The 19,287-nt window shown below is 41.6% G+C and overlaps 1 protein-coding gene across 5 annotated transcripts in view; it reads right to left on the bottom strand.

Annotated features, from left to right (window-relative positions):
* Nucleotides 1-19,287, bottom strand: part of SND1 (staphylococcal nuclease and tudor domain containing 1) — a 439,060-nt gene that overhangs the window by 179,985 nt on the left and 239,788 nt on the right. For all 5 annotated transcript variants that reach the window (XR_013415510.1, XM_077997257.1, XM_077997256.1 and 2 more), the window contains exon 14: nt 5,875-5,947. Coding sequence is in view for 4 of the 5 variants with exons in the window: in XM_077997257.1 (XP_077853383.1) it covers nt 5,875-5,947 (73 nt within the window). In the remaining variant the exon portion in view is untranslated. The remainder of the gene's footprint in view (nt 1-5,874; nt 5,948-19,287) is intronic.

Genomic DNA, 19,287 nt, shown 5'->3' with positions numbered 1-19,287 from the left:
GGGCCAAGGGGGGTAAAAAAGGTAAGGGCTATTTAAAACAACAAAAAAACCAAATACACTCAGAGAGCATTTGTGCCATCAAAAATACCAGAGATTAGAAAAAACAAAAAGCTGAAAGGAATTTTAGAATCACGAGAGTAAGAAAAATAAATCTAAACTAGGTGAGCCAGAAAACATAGAAGACAAACTGCAATTTAACACAGACCTAACTCGTAAAGCCCCTGGGTGATTTTGCTCCTTTTATCTTCTTCAGACTTAGCAGGCAAACCACTCTTTTCTCTTTTTAATTCTCTCTCTCTTTTTGAGACGGAGTCTCGCTGTGTCACTCAGGCTGGAGTGCGGTGGCGCTATCTTAGCTCACTGCAACCTCTGCCTCCCAGGTTCAAGCAATTCTCCTTGCCTCAGCCTCCCAAGTAGCTGGGATGACAGGTGCCCGCCACCACTCCCGGCTAATTTTTTTGGTATTTTTTTAGGAGAGATGGGGTTTCGCCATGTTGGCCAGGCTGGTCTTGAACTCCTGACCCTCAGGAGATCTGCCCACCTCAGCCTCCCAAAGTGCTGGGATTACAGGCATGAGCCACTGTGCCTGGGCTTTTAAAAATTTTCTTTAGCCAAAAAGAATATTTTTTTTTTCTTATGCTTCCATCAAGGCCTAAACATTCAAAACGAGCTAAGGAAAGGTAACACCTACAGAAATCTCAAAGAAAGGATGACAGTGCTACTAAAGTTTAAGAGGGCAATGAAAACCCGAAACTGAAGGCAGAGGTCAGGAGCACATGCTGGAGAAAGTCCAACCCTGTCTACCAATCTATTTCTTATCTATTGATTTAATCTTATCTGTTTTAAAGGAACACTTCAATCCTTTATATTAGCAAGTCAGAATCCTACTGGTCAACTCTGTAAGACTTCGTTTCATGAATAACAGGCCACCAAATATCTGATCTTCTTCCCCTGTGCCCTGCACCTTCCCCAAAGCTAGTCACTGGGTCACTCCAAACCATGGCTTAATTTTTAGGCTAGGTGTGGTGGTTCATGCCTATAACAGCAATATTTTGGGAGGCCAAACTGGGAGGATCACTTGAGGCCAGGGGTTTCAGATCAGCCTGGACAACATAGCAAGATCCTGCGGGTGTGATGGCATGCACCTGTAGACCCTGTTACTCAGGAGGTCGAGTCAGGAATATCGCTTGAGCCCAGGAGTGCAAGGCCACAGTGAGCTATGACTGTGCCACTGTACTTCCAGTCCAGTCTTGGTGATAAAGTGAGACTCTGTCTCCTTTAAAAAAAAAAAAAATTCAATAATACTATGTATTTCCAACAAAATCAGTCACGGAGAAAGGCGGTTATAAAAAAGTCCTATGTAACATGAGCATGAAACCAAGCCACGTCCAAAGGAGCACAGCAGCAGTTAACAGATAAAAAGACCCATGGATTAAGAGAATAAATACTGTAATAGTGAAATTAACAGAGGAACTGTCAGGACTACATAATATGAAAAGGCAGAATATATTGAAAAGAAGACAACCCCTATTCTGGGACTTTCAGAAATAAGACTGAAGAGGATGCTGTCTTCTTGTACCATCAAACAAAATCGTAACTTCTCATGCACAGAGGACAGACACAAAAGGAAAAGGACAGAGAAGAAAACTCAGATATACACTATGACTCATTGAGTCCTATTCCCATATAAGAGGAAGATGGAGAAGTGGAGGTAAAGGTAAAAGGTAGAATCAGCACTCGCAGGGCTGGCTGCAACTCGAGGAGTGGGGAGCTCTCTCTAATCTCAGAACCATAATTGATTTGTCTGATCTACCAGAACAACAGTAAGCCATGCACCAGCCCCATTTTATTGCCTGTTTTACACTCTGTATCTGCAGGAGATTGTATTTATTACGGAGCAGGCTACAGCAAAAACAATAATAAACCTAAGATAAAGAACAGCTGAGAAACCTGAGATAAGGAACACTGACATGCATATTCCAACTTTTTCTGTGCTGGTGAGGGAGGGAACTGAGACAGGATCAATGAAAAACAAAACCAACTAATAATGAAAACACAGATGTATGAAGTCAGTCACCACAGAACTATCCTTCAAATCAAGTAAGACCTAGTACCAAGTCGGTCAAATTCTCAGCTGGTTCTACACACTCTGGAACATTCTGGCCTGAAAGGAAACCAGATTATGATAGAAATGGCAGCAGTGGCTGGTACTTCTAATATACAGTACCTATACTGTGAAAAATTGGAAATAACAAAAAAACCAGTAACTTCTTTAGGATCTAAAGTACCAGCTTGGGAGTATGTAATTTTCTTCCTTTAGTGGTTACCCTAAAAATAGGTGTAAGAGATGCAGATGGGTCAACATACACACACACACACACACACACACACACACACACGTATTTATTTATTTTTGGTAGAGATGGGGTCTCACTACATTGACCAGGCTGGTCTTGAATTCCTGAACTTAAGCAATCCTCCCACCTCGGCCTCCCAAAGTGCTGGGATTATAGGTGTGAGCCACCATGCCTGGTCTAGTGGGCCAAGTTTTTATCAAAGCCTTAGAGAAACTGGGGGTTCATTCAGTTGGTGTTATATGCAGATGTTCTGCCCATCTTACGGAAAACTCAAAACTCAGTTGACTCTGACATCAAAACCCATCTGTAATAACAAACAAGAAGGCCGGCTTATTTGGCCACTACAGAGGCTGGTATCTTACCTTCCAAGGCAAGCCATCAACCTCACACTCCTGTGCTTAGATGAGTCACTTCCAACCACATGCAATCGGCCAAGCAGGTCTTGTATTTGCTAGGTCTTCATACAAAAGCATTTTAACGCACTCTGACCCTTACTCTGTGAAATCATTTTTTAAACGGCAGGAGAAGAGATAATGGAAAAGGAGTAGAAACTCAACTCCTAAAGATGGAGGCAGTTGACACTAGAACAAAATTACGGGTTATTTGCCCCACCATCATGATATAATCTCTTTCATACAACACATTTCTTAACAGTGTTTAGGAGACAGAATGTGCACTTATGTATGTCTGTTTTTTCACCAATGATGTGTAGTGGGATGGAGAGGAGGGTGGTGAGAGGTATTATGCACAAACAGCAGTTCATTGTAAATTATTTCAGCAGCATATTCCCTATACTGTCAGCTCAACAAAAACTTCCATTTATCATGGCCTGCAACTAAGAGGGGCATCAATCTGGGGCAGTAGGTAACACAGTTAAAGATTAAAAAAAGATTAAGAAACCTCTGTGAAACCATTACGTATATGTACATTACATTGTCTTTTTCCCTGTTTATTCTTCATCTGGCTGTAAGCCGTTTGCCCATCTGACCCCACACCTGTCCCACAGACAGCAAAATTGCCAGCATGCTTCAGGAAGCAGAAAACCCATACATCTCACTTAAATGGAACAAGGGCACCCAACATACACACAGACTTAACACTGTGATGGAAAGAAGGGAAGGTTAGAAGGTGGGAGAAGACAAAACTCCTCTATTAAAGAGGGCACAAAAAAACTGCAATCTTAGGTGAATAATTTGTGATTCAGGCAGACAAGGTCATATCTGACATCCATTTAAATCCAACAGCTTTTTCACTTTCAGTCTCCCATTTGCCCAAGCTTTACTCTTTTATGTGGTGACTGAGAGAAATTTAATTGGCATTTATGTTTAAGAGCAAACCAATCCTCCAATATTGAGACAGAAAAGATAAAAAAAATTGGTATGAAACTGAGCTAGACTTTAAGGGGAAGTTGGTGGGGTAGGAATAAAAGTAAATAAATAAATGAAGACACGTTTCACAAGACCCACTGCTAATGACAACAGAAATAAAGGAATAAAAAAAGCATCAGAAATCATCAAGGCAGGAGGCAGCATAAGATTCAGAGACAGCAATGAAGATATTTAGGACACTACATTGAGGGGTACGGAGAGGACAGCCCTGAGACCGGTGTGCCTGAACCTCAAAACCTCCTTAGAGTTGCTTCACCTCACTGCTGGTGTTAAATGAGAACTAGAAATGAAACTATCCCTAAGGTTGAAATCAGCCTCTGGAAGGCCCTGGAGTATGGGCCCCACATAAGCTTTTGGATGGGCATATTTGGCCCTTTGTGTAGAAGAGTTTTCATCGCATTTTCCAAACCATTTGTAACTTTTTTCTCCTGCTGATGAATCGCCAAAAATTTGTCCTTTTATTACTATAACAGCTTTAACAGCTTTACTAAAAGATCAATATTAAGGAAAGCATTGTTGAGAATGCCGCACACATACATAAAAATATTAATAATATATATGCAAAGAATAACTCAGCTGGGTAAGCTACACAGAAAATAGGCCAAGTAAGATCGCACTGGGTGAGTCACACCTGTTAAAAATGAACATTAGCAGATACACCATAGTTACCTGTGGCTCAAAGGCCATTAGCTACAGGTTTCTGGGCTTCTCAGGATTCTAAGCCACAAAAAGTGCATATCACTTTACTTCACCAACTTAACAGAGGCCCCAGCCTCTAGACTGAAGTCCAGTTAATGTGTTGTAGGTAACATTGTTTAACCTATAATCTGTAGTGACTGGTTATACAGAAAGAAAAGCTCAACAGAGTCCCACCGTTTAAGATGAGCAGGGGACCACTATACCCAGACAAGGGGGAGCCTGCCAGACACATTTGTAGCAAGCAATCACCAGGAGCAACAGAAAAAGCCTCAGCCAGGCCTGGGCACACCACATAACAGGAATATAATACACTCTGATTCATCACTCCTGCAGCCTAGGCTGAGCTCTAGCACTTTTGTTTATACTAGTATTTTCTTCTCAGTGCCCAAGGCAAATTCCCTGAGTGCCTAAGCTAAGATTTACCAGCTCTTCCTCCTTCCATCTCCCCTGGGCTTCATCTCCCCTGGGCATCTTCCCTATGCATGGCACAGACCTGATCCTCTCCTTAACCATTAGTGACTGTGGTGTTGAAATGGATGGTGTATGTCTCAGCAATAGAGTGCCTTTCCTGGTCACCTGATCAAAATCAGCACTTACACCACTCACTATCCCCTTGGCCAGTTTTATTTCTCTTCACAGTAGTTTTCGCTACCTGACATTGTAACTGCCTCCCTTTTCCACTTGAATGTAGGGAGTTCAGCAGTTTTCTTCATTGTTATATTCCTAGTGCTTAGAGCAATTCCTGGCATACAGCAGGCACTCAATAAACACTTACTGACTAAATGAATAAACTATCTCAACTATCAAACGGATCTATTCAGCCAAAGAGACCCCAAACACTCAAAGGTAAAGTCCTTACAGCTAAAGAATCATTTGGACACAGCCTATTGGGAGCTCTAAAATATTGGTGCCATTGATTCTTCTTTATTATCTATATGTATTATCTCAAAGGATGTTCATACATTTCTCCATTCTGTCCCACTTACAGGCAAGCAGAGGAACAAGAGGTCATGAGGAAATCATGATGAATTCATATCCTTCTCCTGAAACCTATACTTACCTTTTGCCACTAAGACTTCCCACTCACAGCAAGAACTGGACAGGGGTTTTAAAAAGAGGCAATTTTATTTTAATACAACTGAGAAGAACTACCTTCCAAACTCAAAATACAGTAATTAAAAATGAAAAAGCAACATAGAGACAGTTCAGGTAAAGAAAAAGAATGAAGTTAATTCTGCTTTTCCAGATTATAAAACAGGCTCCCTATAGATACCTAAGTAGATGCCCCAGGCAGAGGGGAAAAAGAGTCACAGTCAGTGCCTGAAAAGAAGCGAGCTAGAGAAAACACATAAGCTGAGGTCCTTCAGCAAATATGCAGACACGCTCTTGAGCCTCTGAGCCACACAGCTTGATTCAGGGACTCGACTCACCCCAGATATATCTGCGACACGGTGGATAGGCACTTCCTTCTTGCTATGCAATCCTTTGCCATTCTTAATAGCTCTGTTAAGGAAGAAGAGAAAAACCGATTAAAATAAGAATCACAATGGGAAGGGGTAGGAGGGTGTGAAAATGAAGAAAGAAGTGAGGGTTGTTGAAGTGGGTATGTATGACTACCCAAGTCACACTGTACAGTGCTGAGTAGCCAGTCCGTGCAAGAGGATTTGGTGGAGGGGGGATTATAAAGCTGCTCTTCTCTTAAGCCCAGTTACCAGCACGTGGCTGCCAGTTTCCACTAACAGTGTACTTAGTAATCAGAGGGCTCCCTCACTTGTTTCCAAATTAAAGGCATTGTTCCAGGCACAAAAGAAGAATCAGTTAGAGAAGCACATGCCTAAGAAACAGAAGTAATAACGTTTCTTCTGCGTTTAATCACATGAAACATTTTAAATGCAAAATATGTGGCTAGTGTTCCAATTCTAATGGAAATAAGTTCCTCCCAGGTAAAAAGATAAGTTGCCCTGAATGCAGCAATACTGTAGAGAAAAGTTATTTAACAGTAGGAAAAAAAATTAGCAAATGCTATGTAACTGACATTAAGTCTCATTTTCAATCAGTCTCAGCTATAATAAGAGGAGATTTAACAGGGAACTCTGGGACTCTGCCAAGCTCAGACATGGGTTGGTTTGCTCTAATCACCCAATCCTCTGAGTGGCAGCTCTGGGGACAAAAGCCTACGCCTCACTAGGTATGATCATTGGTATAACAATGAAGGACCACAGAATAAAAACTGACTGGTGAATCACTTGGTCCGTACACTGTTGTATAAGGGTCTTCTTGTATACCGCCAGCCTGCAGACATAGCAGGGAAGAGTTCTGAGCTTAGAGATAGAGAACTAGGGATTAGGGGATGTTCCTATGAATCTTATCTATGGAGACTTGATTTTTTAGGGTTTTTGAATTCCAGAGGAAGTGTTGAGAAAGCTGCCCAGCCCAGGGCCAAATGTCAGGGACCCTCACACTGTCAGCCAGATTTTCACTTCTTTCCTTTCAGGAACTCACTCAAGGAACACAGGTACAGGACACACTTCTGCAGGGGTTACTTTCAGGGTCATCACTTTCTAAAGTAAACCCTGATAAGCCAAATTGGGTGGGTATTGCTCAGTGCTAGGTAGAATAGTCATATTTCTTTCACACTTGGGCCTTTATCACCTACCTGAGCCCCCTTCCTTCATCCCAGGGGATCTGTCCCTCATTCAACTAATTTGAAATGCTTCTGATTCAGAAACAACAAAAGTTTTCCTAATATCTAGTTTCTAATTCCTGATATGGGCAAGTACTGAGTTAATAAAATAAAAATCACAGCCTCTCTCTCACTCTGATCTGAAATGCTAACTGAAAGAGAGCACTTCCAAGCTCCTTGAATCCCGTGGCTCCTTCTGAATTTGAATCAAGGGCTTCAACTTTAGAAACTGTAAATGGGGCTGGGTGCAGTGGTTCACACCTGTAATTCCAGCACTTTGGGAGGCCGAGGCGGGCAGATCACTTGAGGTCAGGAGTTTGAGATCAGTCTGACCAATATGCAAAACCCTGTCTCTACTTAAAAAAAAAAAAAAAAAAAAAAAATCGGGCTGGGTGCGGTGTCTCAAGCCTGTAATCTCAGCACTTTGGGAGGCCGAGGCAGGCGGATCCCAAGGTCAGGAGTTCGAGACCAGCCTGGCCAATATAATGAAACCCTGTCTCTACTAAAAATACAAAAAAATTAGCTGGGTGTGGTGGCAGGTATCTGTAATCCCAGCTACTCAGGAGGCTGAGGCAGGAGAATTCCTCGAACCCGGGAGGTGGTGGTTGCAGGGAGCTGAGACTGCGCAACTACACTCCAGCCTGGGGGAGAGAGACTCCATTTAAAAAAAAAAAAAAAAAAAAAAAAAGTCAGCCAGGTGTGGTGGTACGCACCTGTAATCCTAGCTACTTGGGAAGCTGAGGCAGGAGAATTGCTTGAACCCGGGAGGTGGAGGTTGCAGTGAGCCAAGATCACTCCACTGTATTCTAACCTGGGTGAAAGAGTGAGACTCTGTCTCAACTAAATAAATAAAATAAAATAAAATAAATTGTAAATGGGTAAAAATATTTCCCTTTACAATTTCCTCTAGTGATTTACCATTTAGGGATCCTGTTAGTGGTCAGCAACCAAGGCCGATTCTCAAGCTTTGCCCCTCACCCCTTGGGATTTGCAAGCTACCAGCGAAAGACTAGAGGTTGGTGGCTAGAAGCCAACTAACAACCCAACTCTTCCACCTCCCAAAGCCCTGCTTACATCTTGCAAGTCCTATTTCTATAACCTCCTCTGCCACCAACAAGCTCTCCTTATTTTGCTACTGCAAATTGGAAGGAGCAGCCTTTAAGATCGAAGCTTCTGTGAAGCAAGACAAGCTCTTTCCCACCCTGACAGTACCTTACCTCCTTCAAGGCAAGGCCTGCAAAGCATTCTGCAGGTCCTCTGGGGCACTAAATGCCTACAGCCTTATCCTTTAACAACAAGGACAACCAAAATAAATAGATCTGTTCTGTAAACAGACAGGTTCAAGTTAGAGCACTGCTGAAATCGTGGCCTTTCCTGGGGCTGGAAAATATCTCATATGCTTTGGGAAAAAAAGAACAGGGCCTGAGCAGTAAGTTAGAAAGCAAAGATCCTCAAGGCAAAAGCAGTGAGGTGGGAAACTATAATTCTGCTTTCTTTCTGTGACCACAAAGTAGCTCTGTGCTATAAGCAGAAATCTAAGACTTAATCAAGACTAAATACGCTACCAAAGAGGAAAAAATTAACATCAGAAACCGGAATACGTGGATAATAGTGTACATATGACATTTAAAACAATAACACCAAAACAATTCTTTAAAATTGTCTTAGTATTAATATTATTCATGTTCTACCCTGTTTCTAAAAAGCATATTATTGGATACGTGTTTGTGTTCTGGCATAAATTTTGGGAAAATGTCCAAAGACAATTTTTTCACACTTAAAATATTATCATTAAACTCGATCAACTTCTGGCACATTCAAGAGGCAGCAAGAAAGTAGCACTGTACCGTCATATATGAACCGAGAAGTAGTGCTTATTTTGTTAATTCTTCGTAAAAGAGAAGCAAAGTTCAAAGTTAACAATAGGTAGTTAATCACTAAATTCAAATATGCCCACCTAGGAAGCACTCTAGCCTCTTAGCAGCATACTAGACCCAGGCTGCAAAGTGGGAAGGATCTGTGAGAAAAGAGCAGAATAACCTGCGGCAGCACAGGTCTCCTTCCCTGTGCGGAGGCTGCTTTGCTTCTGGTTCCCACACTGCTGCAGGAATGTCACTGAGTGAGCCATTTCCAAAAAACCTCCCTCTGCTTGTCACAAGTCTGATGCCACAGCAAGAGATTCTCCACGACAGAGTATCTGGGGGAAGTAGGAATTCAGGAATCAGTATCACAGAGGAGAGGAGCAAATGCTGAGGGGAGGCCTGCCACTGCTATCTGCAAAGGGAGAGTACAACTTTATTCCAGGCTACGAGGATACATGACATGGAGACCCAGGCTCTGCGGAAAACAAGGTGTGCTGCTTTGCTACCCCCTCTCAGTGGGGTTCTCCTTTGCATCTCACATAACCCAGTTTCTCTGGGATAGATTTGTGGAGCTCTGTCTTTGCGACGTGGGAAGGTAGGCAGACCGCAGGCTGGCTTCCACTGTATCTGCTCCAAGGAGCAAACACTAACTTCCGCTCCCCACACTGCCTTTCCCTGTGGGCCTCAGCCACAGCTCTGCATCCCTTTTCATTAGGCAAGGAATGAAACTCCTGACTTCTAAACTTCTCCTGCTGTGTCTGCTTAATAGCGGCTTCTCACAAAGGCAGGTTGGTGTGCAGGCCAGCCAGGAGAAAGGAAGCAGTGGGACAGAACATAGCCTACTCCTCTCAGAAGCTTTCTTCTCCAAGATGCAGCAGTACAAAGACAGCAAAGACTACCAGTGTCAATAACGGATAAACATCATCACCAGTCAGGGAAAGTAAGTATATATCTGCACACATGCCAAGGAGTGGCAGGGCAACAGAAGGATGAACACTCAGCTTTCTAGGTTGTTTCTAGGAGCCACAGGGCTGTATGGTACTACAGGGTGGGAAGACGAACTCTATTCAGACTGCTGGAAAACTCTGCTTTCTTTAAACAGCAAAGTTTGAAATTCTCACATATTAGCTGCTGCTTTTCCTATAGAAGAAAAAACCTACAACTTTGCAAAGGCAGATGACATTTTTGCAGGGAGATAATCTCCATGGCCTCAGCACCAGATTAGAACCTGCATACATTTCATGCCAAGGAAGAGTCTGCTCTTAGGTTTGCAGTCCCTAGTTCATCCAGAAAATTCCAAGACCAATGCTCTCCAAGCTGTATGTCTGAGCACCACAGTCAAAGTCCCTCCCGTGCCAACGAACAGGCCTTCATCTTACTGCCAATTCAACGATGGTAGATTGTTATTCTGAACAAATATTTTTGTCAGCTTACAAAGAAACTCAAAGGATTTATGGCTAGAGCCAACCTTATCACAATCATAAAATAGTTATCACATCAGGAATTCTTAACCTGGGGACATAGTGAGCGTCAGCTCGGATGCTAGAAATATCTCTGATCCACCCTAAAGTATCTGTGAATTTTCTGAGGGAGCAGGAGCTTTCAACAGAGTTTTACAAAAAGAACTACTTTCATACATGAAAGAGATCTAAAGAAAATAAAATGATAGAAAGCAGAAATGACATGCAATAGGTGGCAGGGAGATGGTGGGGCAAGGAAGCTACAGAGCTGAGAGAGATCAGGACCCCTGAACACGTCTCCTCATCTACAACTTCCTTTTAACAATGCTTTCCTGGCAAGCAGGCTCCATGATGTCTCTTCACTCTGCTTTTGCTTTACCCCTACGTCCAACATTCTTCTTTCAAATTGTGCTCACTTGGCCCTTTTGGAACCCTCTTGGTCTAAGCCCTCACCCAGGGATATCTTAACTAAATTCATTCAATCCCTTTTGAAGCTACACACACTTTGACTGAATACTGCACACCATTACCACATCACTTCTTAATAAAAATCGACGTCATCATTTTCCTCCCCTACTTATACCCCAAACAAAAGACAACTAAGCAGCTTGTGAAATCAAGTGGAAATTCTCAGACTTGGCTTTCATGGGTCCTGACCATGTGGTCCCAGTTTACGTATCCACATGATTTCCATGTTACCCCTAATCCAATTAGGCCCATTTCCTTCATGCCCCCTACATGCAAGTAATTAATGATGTGTGTCCCCTGGGCTTTTGCTTTCCCCTTGATTCCACTTGTCGTTCTAGGTCAACACTACAGTGAAAAGAGTATCACCTATCTGTAGCCACAACCTCACTACAATCATAAAATAGTCGGGACAACAGAAATTTGTAACCTGGAGTCCTAGGTGAACTCCTTTGAAATGGTAGTATAATTTGTGTGTGTGTGTGTGTGTGTGTGTGTGTGTGTGTATGTGTTGTGTGCAGGTATCACTCAGTTCAGCATGTAATTATAAACTGCAACATATGACTTCCAAATTGTTTCATGTGTTAATCTTTATTTCTGTATCTAGACTACAGGTCCCTTGAGGGTTTGTATTCTGCCCTTAATGTTTATTATAGTATTTAACAGACAGCAATCTTTCCATAATTATATAAATGCAGGGCCATCTAATTCAATTAAAGTGTGCCAAGTAAAGCTGAACAAATGCTTGGTAACTGACTGATTAATGCGGAACAGTGAAAATATTTCAAATTGGAGACAGTGACAATGCCAAAGTGACTGTAGGGCAAAAGAATGAGGTTTGTTGGCTTTCCTGGATGCACAGTTTCATGATCTATGCTCCAGGGCAGAAGCAGCTAAAGACTGGCCTCTGAGCAGAAACAGAAGCAGAGGAGCATCCAGAACAAAAGCATCACATCCCACATCAAGTCTCCCGGAACTGCAGGAGATGGGCAAGAATCTGATTGGCAGTGAGTGGGAGAAAAGCTTGACCACTGTAAACAATAAAACAGAACCAAGTAGCAGGATTGTAAGGAACACCTACTAAATAATCAAGGACAAATGACTCAGTAGGAAGAAAAATTAATTCCAACAGAAAAGATTAAAAAGTAGAATAAAGAGTAAAAAACTTGGTAAACTTCCGAAGCACTTCTCATTGTGTTCTGGGTCACATTGAGGAATATGGTTTTTCAGCATGAACCAAATACAGATATCAATGAAACATGGAAGCAATAAACAATTCTTTCGGCTTTTCTCCTGGTTCCCTGGCAGCTTGAAGAAGCGACAGGGTGGCGCCACTCAGAAAACAAGATACAGAGCAAGAGCAGGTGCAAAATGGTAGGTGGGGGCACTAAGATTATACAGCTGCATTTTCAACAACAATGAGAACTACTGATGAGAAAGACAGAAAAGATTGAGAGTGCATAGACTGGAAATGAGGAAATTGAGTCTTACGGTCAAGGGGAGGTGGGCGGACTAATGAGTCAGTAGGTATTATGAGGCAGTGAAGCAAATAACAAAGAACTCTAGGTCATCATCTCATCTAAAACTAATATAAGGAAGGAATGAAGACACATGCTATTGTGCTGGGTATGACAATGGATCTGCAGTGGCAGGTAAGGGGGAGGAAGGGGATTATGAACTCCAAGGCAGAGAACAACCAACTCAATGCTAGAGACAAGGTGAACACAGTTGCAAACTCTACTATCCCAGATTAGGATCAAAGGAATATTAGAGCTGGGCAGTAGTGGTTATGAGCAGTCTAAAGTCTTCTTGAGAGGATAGGGCCTCAGGAAGGTAGATTACTCAAAATGGCCTCAATGACACTGATTTTATAGTTTTTGCTGTTCTGATTACAAAGTCTGCCAGAAAAAAATTTCAGGAAACAATGACTCATAATCCTATTTCAAGAAAAAAACACCCTTTAAGCACCACTTTTAATAGGTGCACAGGAAATCCATCATATATGAATGTATGGTTCAAAATTTTCATCAATTCCCTGCTGTTAGATATTTATGTGAATAGTTCTACTACTATCGACAATGCCATGAGGAATAACTTCTAGAGAACCTTGCCAATTACTTCCTTAGGATAAGAAACTGCTGTCATAGGGCAAGAAACTGGCATTTGCTTTCCATCTCCCTTCACCAAGGCAAACCAAACAGAACATGCCTTCTCTCGTGGACTCTATTTGTGGATAACCCATCAATTTGGGTGCTCCTTTCCCTAAGAATCCCAACTACCCACATATATTCTCCACGTTTGTAATTATATTTGTAATTATTTACTTGTTCACCGAAATCACTAGATCATGTGTTTTTGTTTTTACTCCCAAAATACCTGATAAAATACTTGTTACATAACACAAACACATCAGTTACAGAAAACTTTAAATGTGTCTTTTGATTGAGTGAAAAGCAACAATTCTGTGACAATGTTCAGTTTGGAAAATGATTTTCTAATGTGAGCTACATTTATTCTGACTTACTGGAAAAAATTCATTGCCATACCCCAGAGATCTGGCTCTCTGACCTTGATGTAAAAGCAAGAGCAATGGGAAGTAATCCTTCTCAACTTCTGGGACCAAAGTTGGAGGGTGCTGGCGGGGGGCAGAGTCAGAAGCAGCTTACGATAAAACAGAAATGCATAAGGAAGTTTACAAGAAATTTAGATGTAAAAAATCCTGCAAATGAAAGAAAGCTATGAAGCGGATTTCCCATTCACAAGCAGTTATAAAATTCTGTGCGTTGATGTATCAGTGACTAATTATTCGAACTATAGTCCTCCTGAGAGATTTCTAAGGATTAGAGCAGAAGCAGGATAGGGATATGCCTAATAGAGACTCAGCTCTCCGACCCACTCAGCCACCTGAAGCTGCAGATGAGCCAAAGCAAGCAAGCACTGTAACACTCAAGATGATTTCACATTAAATTAGCCAAGAGCTGGTGGAGGCTACTCAGAAGGAATCGAATTAAGGAGCCGTGAACTTAGAGTTTGAGGAAGGGGGAAAGAGACAGGAGTCAAGGGGAATAAAGAGCTGGGACATACTATAGAAATCCAAACCTCGTCCATTCCATGCCTTGTTCTCTGTTACTTATAACCACGACCGTAATTCCAATTACAATGAAGATTAAATGATCAATCTTCCATGAAAGGGCATACACTTTGATTTATTTTACAATGATCAGGGACTGATTAGGGCAGTGCTTCTCAAATTCTAGTGTGCATCAGAATCACCTAAAGAATGTGTTAGACTGAAGTAGGCAGGGTGCTGAGAATTCACATTTCTAACAAGTTTCCAAGCGACAGTGATGTGGCTGGTCTGAGAGCCACCGATTTAGGGAAGCAAGTTTTAAGACATTCAAGAAAGTCAAGGGTCAAGTGTTATCACTTTATTATTACAATTCATTTTGGATTGAAATGATATTCCCAGTACAAGAACCTTCCAACATATCAAATATTTTGGGTTGTGTGAAAGAAGCAAGAGCCTCTTAGCCAAGGGGAGAGTAAGATGGAAGAAAACAGACAAGTGGCTCTGGACAGATAAGTGGTCATAGCTGAACCTATTTTGGGGGATGGGGGTGGGGGAAGACAAAATGATGGCTAATTCATGTATGAAGTTTAGCCTAGAACAATGTCCTCTTTGAAGGAATACAACCAGTGTAGACTAATGATTACAGAACACGGCCAAGGAGGACTGCTTTCCAGCAGTTCATCATCCACCCATGATCTGCAGGACTACCCACAGCTTGCTAGTTAAGATAGGAGATAAAGCTAAAGGGTGCCAGCTATACTCCAGCCCCTCATGAATCATAAAGAAAAGTCTCACAACATGAGTTATGTCAGAAGGAACTAGGGGTGGGGAGGCAAGAGAAGGATGGGATGGAGGGAGTGAACAGATCCTCTTAATATCCTGAAAGAGAAAACTATTTGGAAATGGAGACATCATACAGCTCTCCAGAAGTGGCCATTTGTGCTGCCTTAAATGCAGATTGATTACTGCTATTTGGATGTTGAGTGCATCATCTTTTCTGAAGAAAGGGAAAAGCTAAATTTCCCCACATTCAGCTGCATCGTCAAATCACTTCCCAACACCAGCTCTTTTAATGCATTTTCCTGTTATCACATCCACTTGCAAAAACTGATCTTCCCTACTCCCCAACAGTGAAACCCTCCACACTGACACATAATGACATGTGCTGAACCCAATTAGCAACCTCATGACCCTGACACTTAACTGCAACCACAAAATATAGGGTGGGATGTGCATTTCCAAAGTTAAAAAAGAAAGGAAGCCATTAGGACATTTAAGAGAAAGGCCCGTCTCCTCCTCTGTGCTGGCTTTCAACCCGTACTGGCTTGATGTAATGCAGAGAGTGAAGAGGGCAGTCGTAAGACACCCAACTACTGCCTCCTATGATGCTTGAGCTAAAAATCCAACAGTACCCTGGTGTTACAGGAATCTACCATTAAACTTCAAGTAAGAGCTCTGTTTTTCATGATATTCAATAGGTTCTACTTTTATTCAAAAAGAATTTTCACTTGTTGAGGTCATTAGATTGAAAGTGAGAAATCTTGGTTTATTTAAAGCCATACCATTAAACTGTTGAGAAGAACAGAGGCTGGATAGAAAAGATGAATTTCAGGAGGATACTCTTATGGGACCATTTAATAGAAATGAGAGACGGAATAAAAAAGATGTAAGGCAAGTAGTGTTAAAAATAAAGAGGGAGGAAAGAGGAAGGGCTAAGAAAACAGGTAAGAAAAGAGAAGAAATAGGAAAAACAGCAATATCCAGCAGTACTAATAAAAGTATTTAGTGCCTGTCCCTCTGAGACTGTATGCTTTGTAAAGAGTTCAGTCTATTATCTTTTTTGTTCACCACTATTATCGCCCATGCCTGGAACCCAGGATACACTGAAAAAACAAACAAACAAAAAGGAATAAAGAGAAGAAATGAATACAAAGCCATCACATGCAACACAGACCAGCCTTGACCGCTCTTTCTGACAGAGGAAAGATATGCTTTCTTGGAGAACTGATTAACCCATATAATCTACACTCTGTGATAGGATATATCAGTTTTAAAATTTCAAAACACATAAATTCAATGCCAATTGTCTAAACAGACTGCTATAGAAATGAAATTTGCTTATCAAAACATTTAACAAATCACAATAGTGTCAAACCAATATACTAACCTCTTCCATTTCAGAGTCCGAAAATTGTATCTTTTAACTTAGCAACAGAAAATGCTGGCAAATAACTCTTCACATTCCTTCATAACCAGTATGTGAATGCCAGTAAAACTGAAGACACAGATATGAAGGACCTGTCAACAGTTTTTTCTTTTTTCTTTTTTTTTTAAGGCACAAGTCCCTTTTTCCCTCCATTTATTGAAATTTTATGGAAAAACTTCCCTATAAATCAGAAAAAAGGGAGAGCTTCTCTAGCTAAGTCCAGAGTGGAAGACCAAGACCATTTCCTTCCCAGTGGTCTTAAAAGCACTTCATTCAATGGAATTGCAAAATATTTGTACAAGTCACTGCTACAAACATGTAGAACTTAGAAAGCCCAGTGGCCCCCATTAACTGCGTCACCAAGAGAGATATGCAATTAATACTGAATCTCTCTTAATAATTGGTTTAAGAAAGAAAGAGTTTATCAATCTGTTTATAGCTTTTTGACCAAAGTCTGTGACAGAAATGCCAGCGCAGATTTCCTACAGGTTCAAACACAGAAGCCTACAATATGAGGGCACTGCCAATCTCACTAAAAAAAGCAAGAGACTGGTCCTTATGGGGTTTGGAGTTCAGAGATTGGAGATGTAGAACACAGCAAGGCTGGAGTGCTGGTTTTTCGTGTTTTAGAAAGAGAGTTTGCTGAATCAGAAAAATGAGTCCTTCAGGGGACTGGGAAGAGAAGTAGCCAAGGCGACGCTGAGATGAGGGCAGGTTCACACTTGCCTTTCAAAGATGGATGACAACACCATGGTTTTCTAAATCTGCAGTGTGCCAGGCAAGAAATAGAATACACATGAAAAGATAAGTGAGAGCCTGCCCTTTTCTCTTCTCCTGAGATAACCCTAACCTCATTATGTATGACCAGAATGAATCTAAATTCATTTAAATCTGCTCAGACACTAGGTTGTTCAATACAATTGCTTTCCTACAGTCAAGCCGGAGCATCAATTTCTTTTCTGAATATATACATCGGATCTTGAAATTGCAAGTCTTAGAATTAAAAGATACCTTAAAGGAATAAAACCCCAACTTCTGAACTAACATAACTTCTGTGTTTTCTTGCAAAGAGCCAGATTCTAACAATTTCTAGGAATTCTTAAAATATTACATTTTAAAATAAAGCTACTGGTAGCATCAGAAGATGTACATAGATGATATCCCCCATGTCTAAAGAAAACACAGCACACAGCCACGCTTTGATCAGACTCTAAACATTACCAACTCATATTCAGTGTCCATAACACGCTCAACAAAAGCTCCACTTGGAAGACATCTAGCATGATGACGAAATTCACATTCTGGCCTCTCCAAAATCAAAACTTGGATGTGTTACACCAAATACATAAAATACAGCATATGAAAGATTTTTATGACACTTCAGAAAGTAAAAAGGGTCCCGGTAATGACTCACTATCTTGGAAATACCGCAGAAGGATACAAGAAATATTCCCTGAAGAAGTTAAAAGTTCTGCCTAAAGTTAGGAAGACTCGTCAAGACTAGGCATATGCAGCAGGCCAGCTAACTGAGAAACACTAAAACAAAAAGAGGAACTGGAAATGCGGAAAGTCAATATGGGAATCAAACAGGATCATGCAGAACAGAGATAATGTTTCACACTCTAAGGAGTCCATATGATGCTTCTAAAAAGTGAGACCAAGTTCAGGAGTGTCACAGAGAAACTGTGGGTCAGCTGCACCTAAATTCTGAGTGGGGTAAAAAAACAAAAAACAGAAGATACACACACTGGAACTCTCAGAACTGTAGGACAACATCAAGGGCTTTTCAACAAAGCCTACGAGATAAACAAGGCCTGAGAGTATATGAGAAAACGCCAAAACCTTATCTTGCTAGGACACAAAGTAATGAGGGAGGGGGCAGCTGATGATAGACAACGGAGCTGGAAAGGAAGGCCAAAAGGCCGCCTTTTGGGAATGTGAGGTTTATTTACCCTTTAAACAAAAAAGACGTGGCTTCCTCTAGATGGGTCATATATTTAAGACATAATGAGGGTTTCCCAGAAGCAGAGAGGCACCTGAATAAAGGAGCCCTGAAGGGTCAGCTAACTGAACAGAGCTGCTGATGTGGTAGAGTTTGTTTCTATACAGGCAGGTAGATATGCTTGAAAGCAACAGGCAAACTGCAAATTGGTATTCTTCTTTCCCCTCTGTCTCATTTGGTCTCCCAATGAGTGCCTACCGCATCACTCCCTGAGCGCCCATGAAATGATATGAGAAAGGCTGGCAGATCATATCCCTTTGCAGAGGAAGTAGAGGCTTCAGAGCCCTGAGAAAGCTCATCAACTTCTAGGCAGGCAGCAGTGCTGACCTAAGTCAGACAAGTTTAACGGGCTGCCCTTTCCCCAAAGCTTACAATGTTTCTCTGAAAGTACTAATGGCCAAGCAGTGCACTGGAAAGCAAAGTCAACAGAAGAGCACTCTGTACCACTGCCGATATCACCAGCAATAACCAGGGTCAAAGAAGTCTGTCGGAATTGACATCTTGGTGGGGAAGGGCAGAGCAGAATGATGCCTTGCCACCTGACCCGTCTATTATTTACCTAAAGAGTGTCAGAACGAATGACTGATATGAATGCGGCATATGTTATGAATTTGGCCTTTGCCAAAGCATTAAATACAGTGCCTTAAGAAATTCTGCTTGAGAAATTAATTCAAACTGGCTTGGCTCAGTACATAATCGCTGAAGATTAAGAAGTGGCTGAAGGATGATAAACAAAAGACAGTTAAGTGACAGTCTGTGCAGTGAGAGACCTGGGGGTCAACACCAAAGCCATTCTTCTTTAGGGGTTTTATTCAGGACCCAGAAAAGGAGTAAACAACTCACTAATGAGATCTGCAGAGGACACGAAGGTGGGAGGTAGAGAAAAATGCATTGACAGGAGTATAAAATCTCAAAGCAGAGTTCAGCTAGAAAAAATACAGCTAATCTATCTAGGGGAAAACAACCCTAAACTCAGATAATATTCAATACCTGGCTGGAGAAGGGGCAGAAGCAGCATGTGAAAGAGCTCTGATAGGCTGTAACGTGAGAGAGGCGAGAAGAATGCTAATGGAACACGGGGAATGTGTGTCACAG

This window comes from Macaca mulatta, chromosome 3, assembly GCF_049350105.2.
Source record: "Macaca mulatta isolate MMU2019108-1 chromosome 3, T2T-MMU8v2.0, whole genome shotgun sequence".
Lineage (NCBI taxonomy): Eukaryota > Metazoa > Chordata > Mammalia > Primates > Cercopithecidae > Macaca > Macaca mulatta.
The sequence above is the reverse complement of the archived record's forward strand: the minus strand, read 5'-3'. Positions and strand labels throughout refer to the sequence as shown.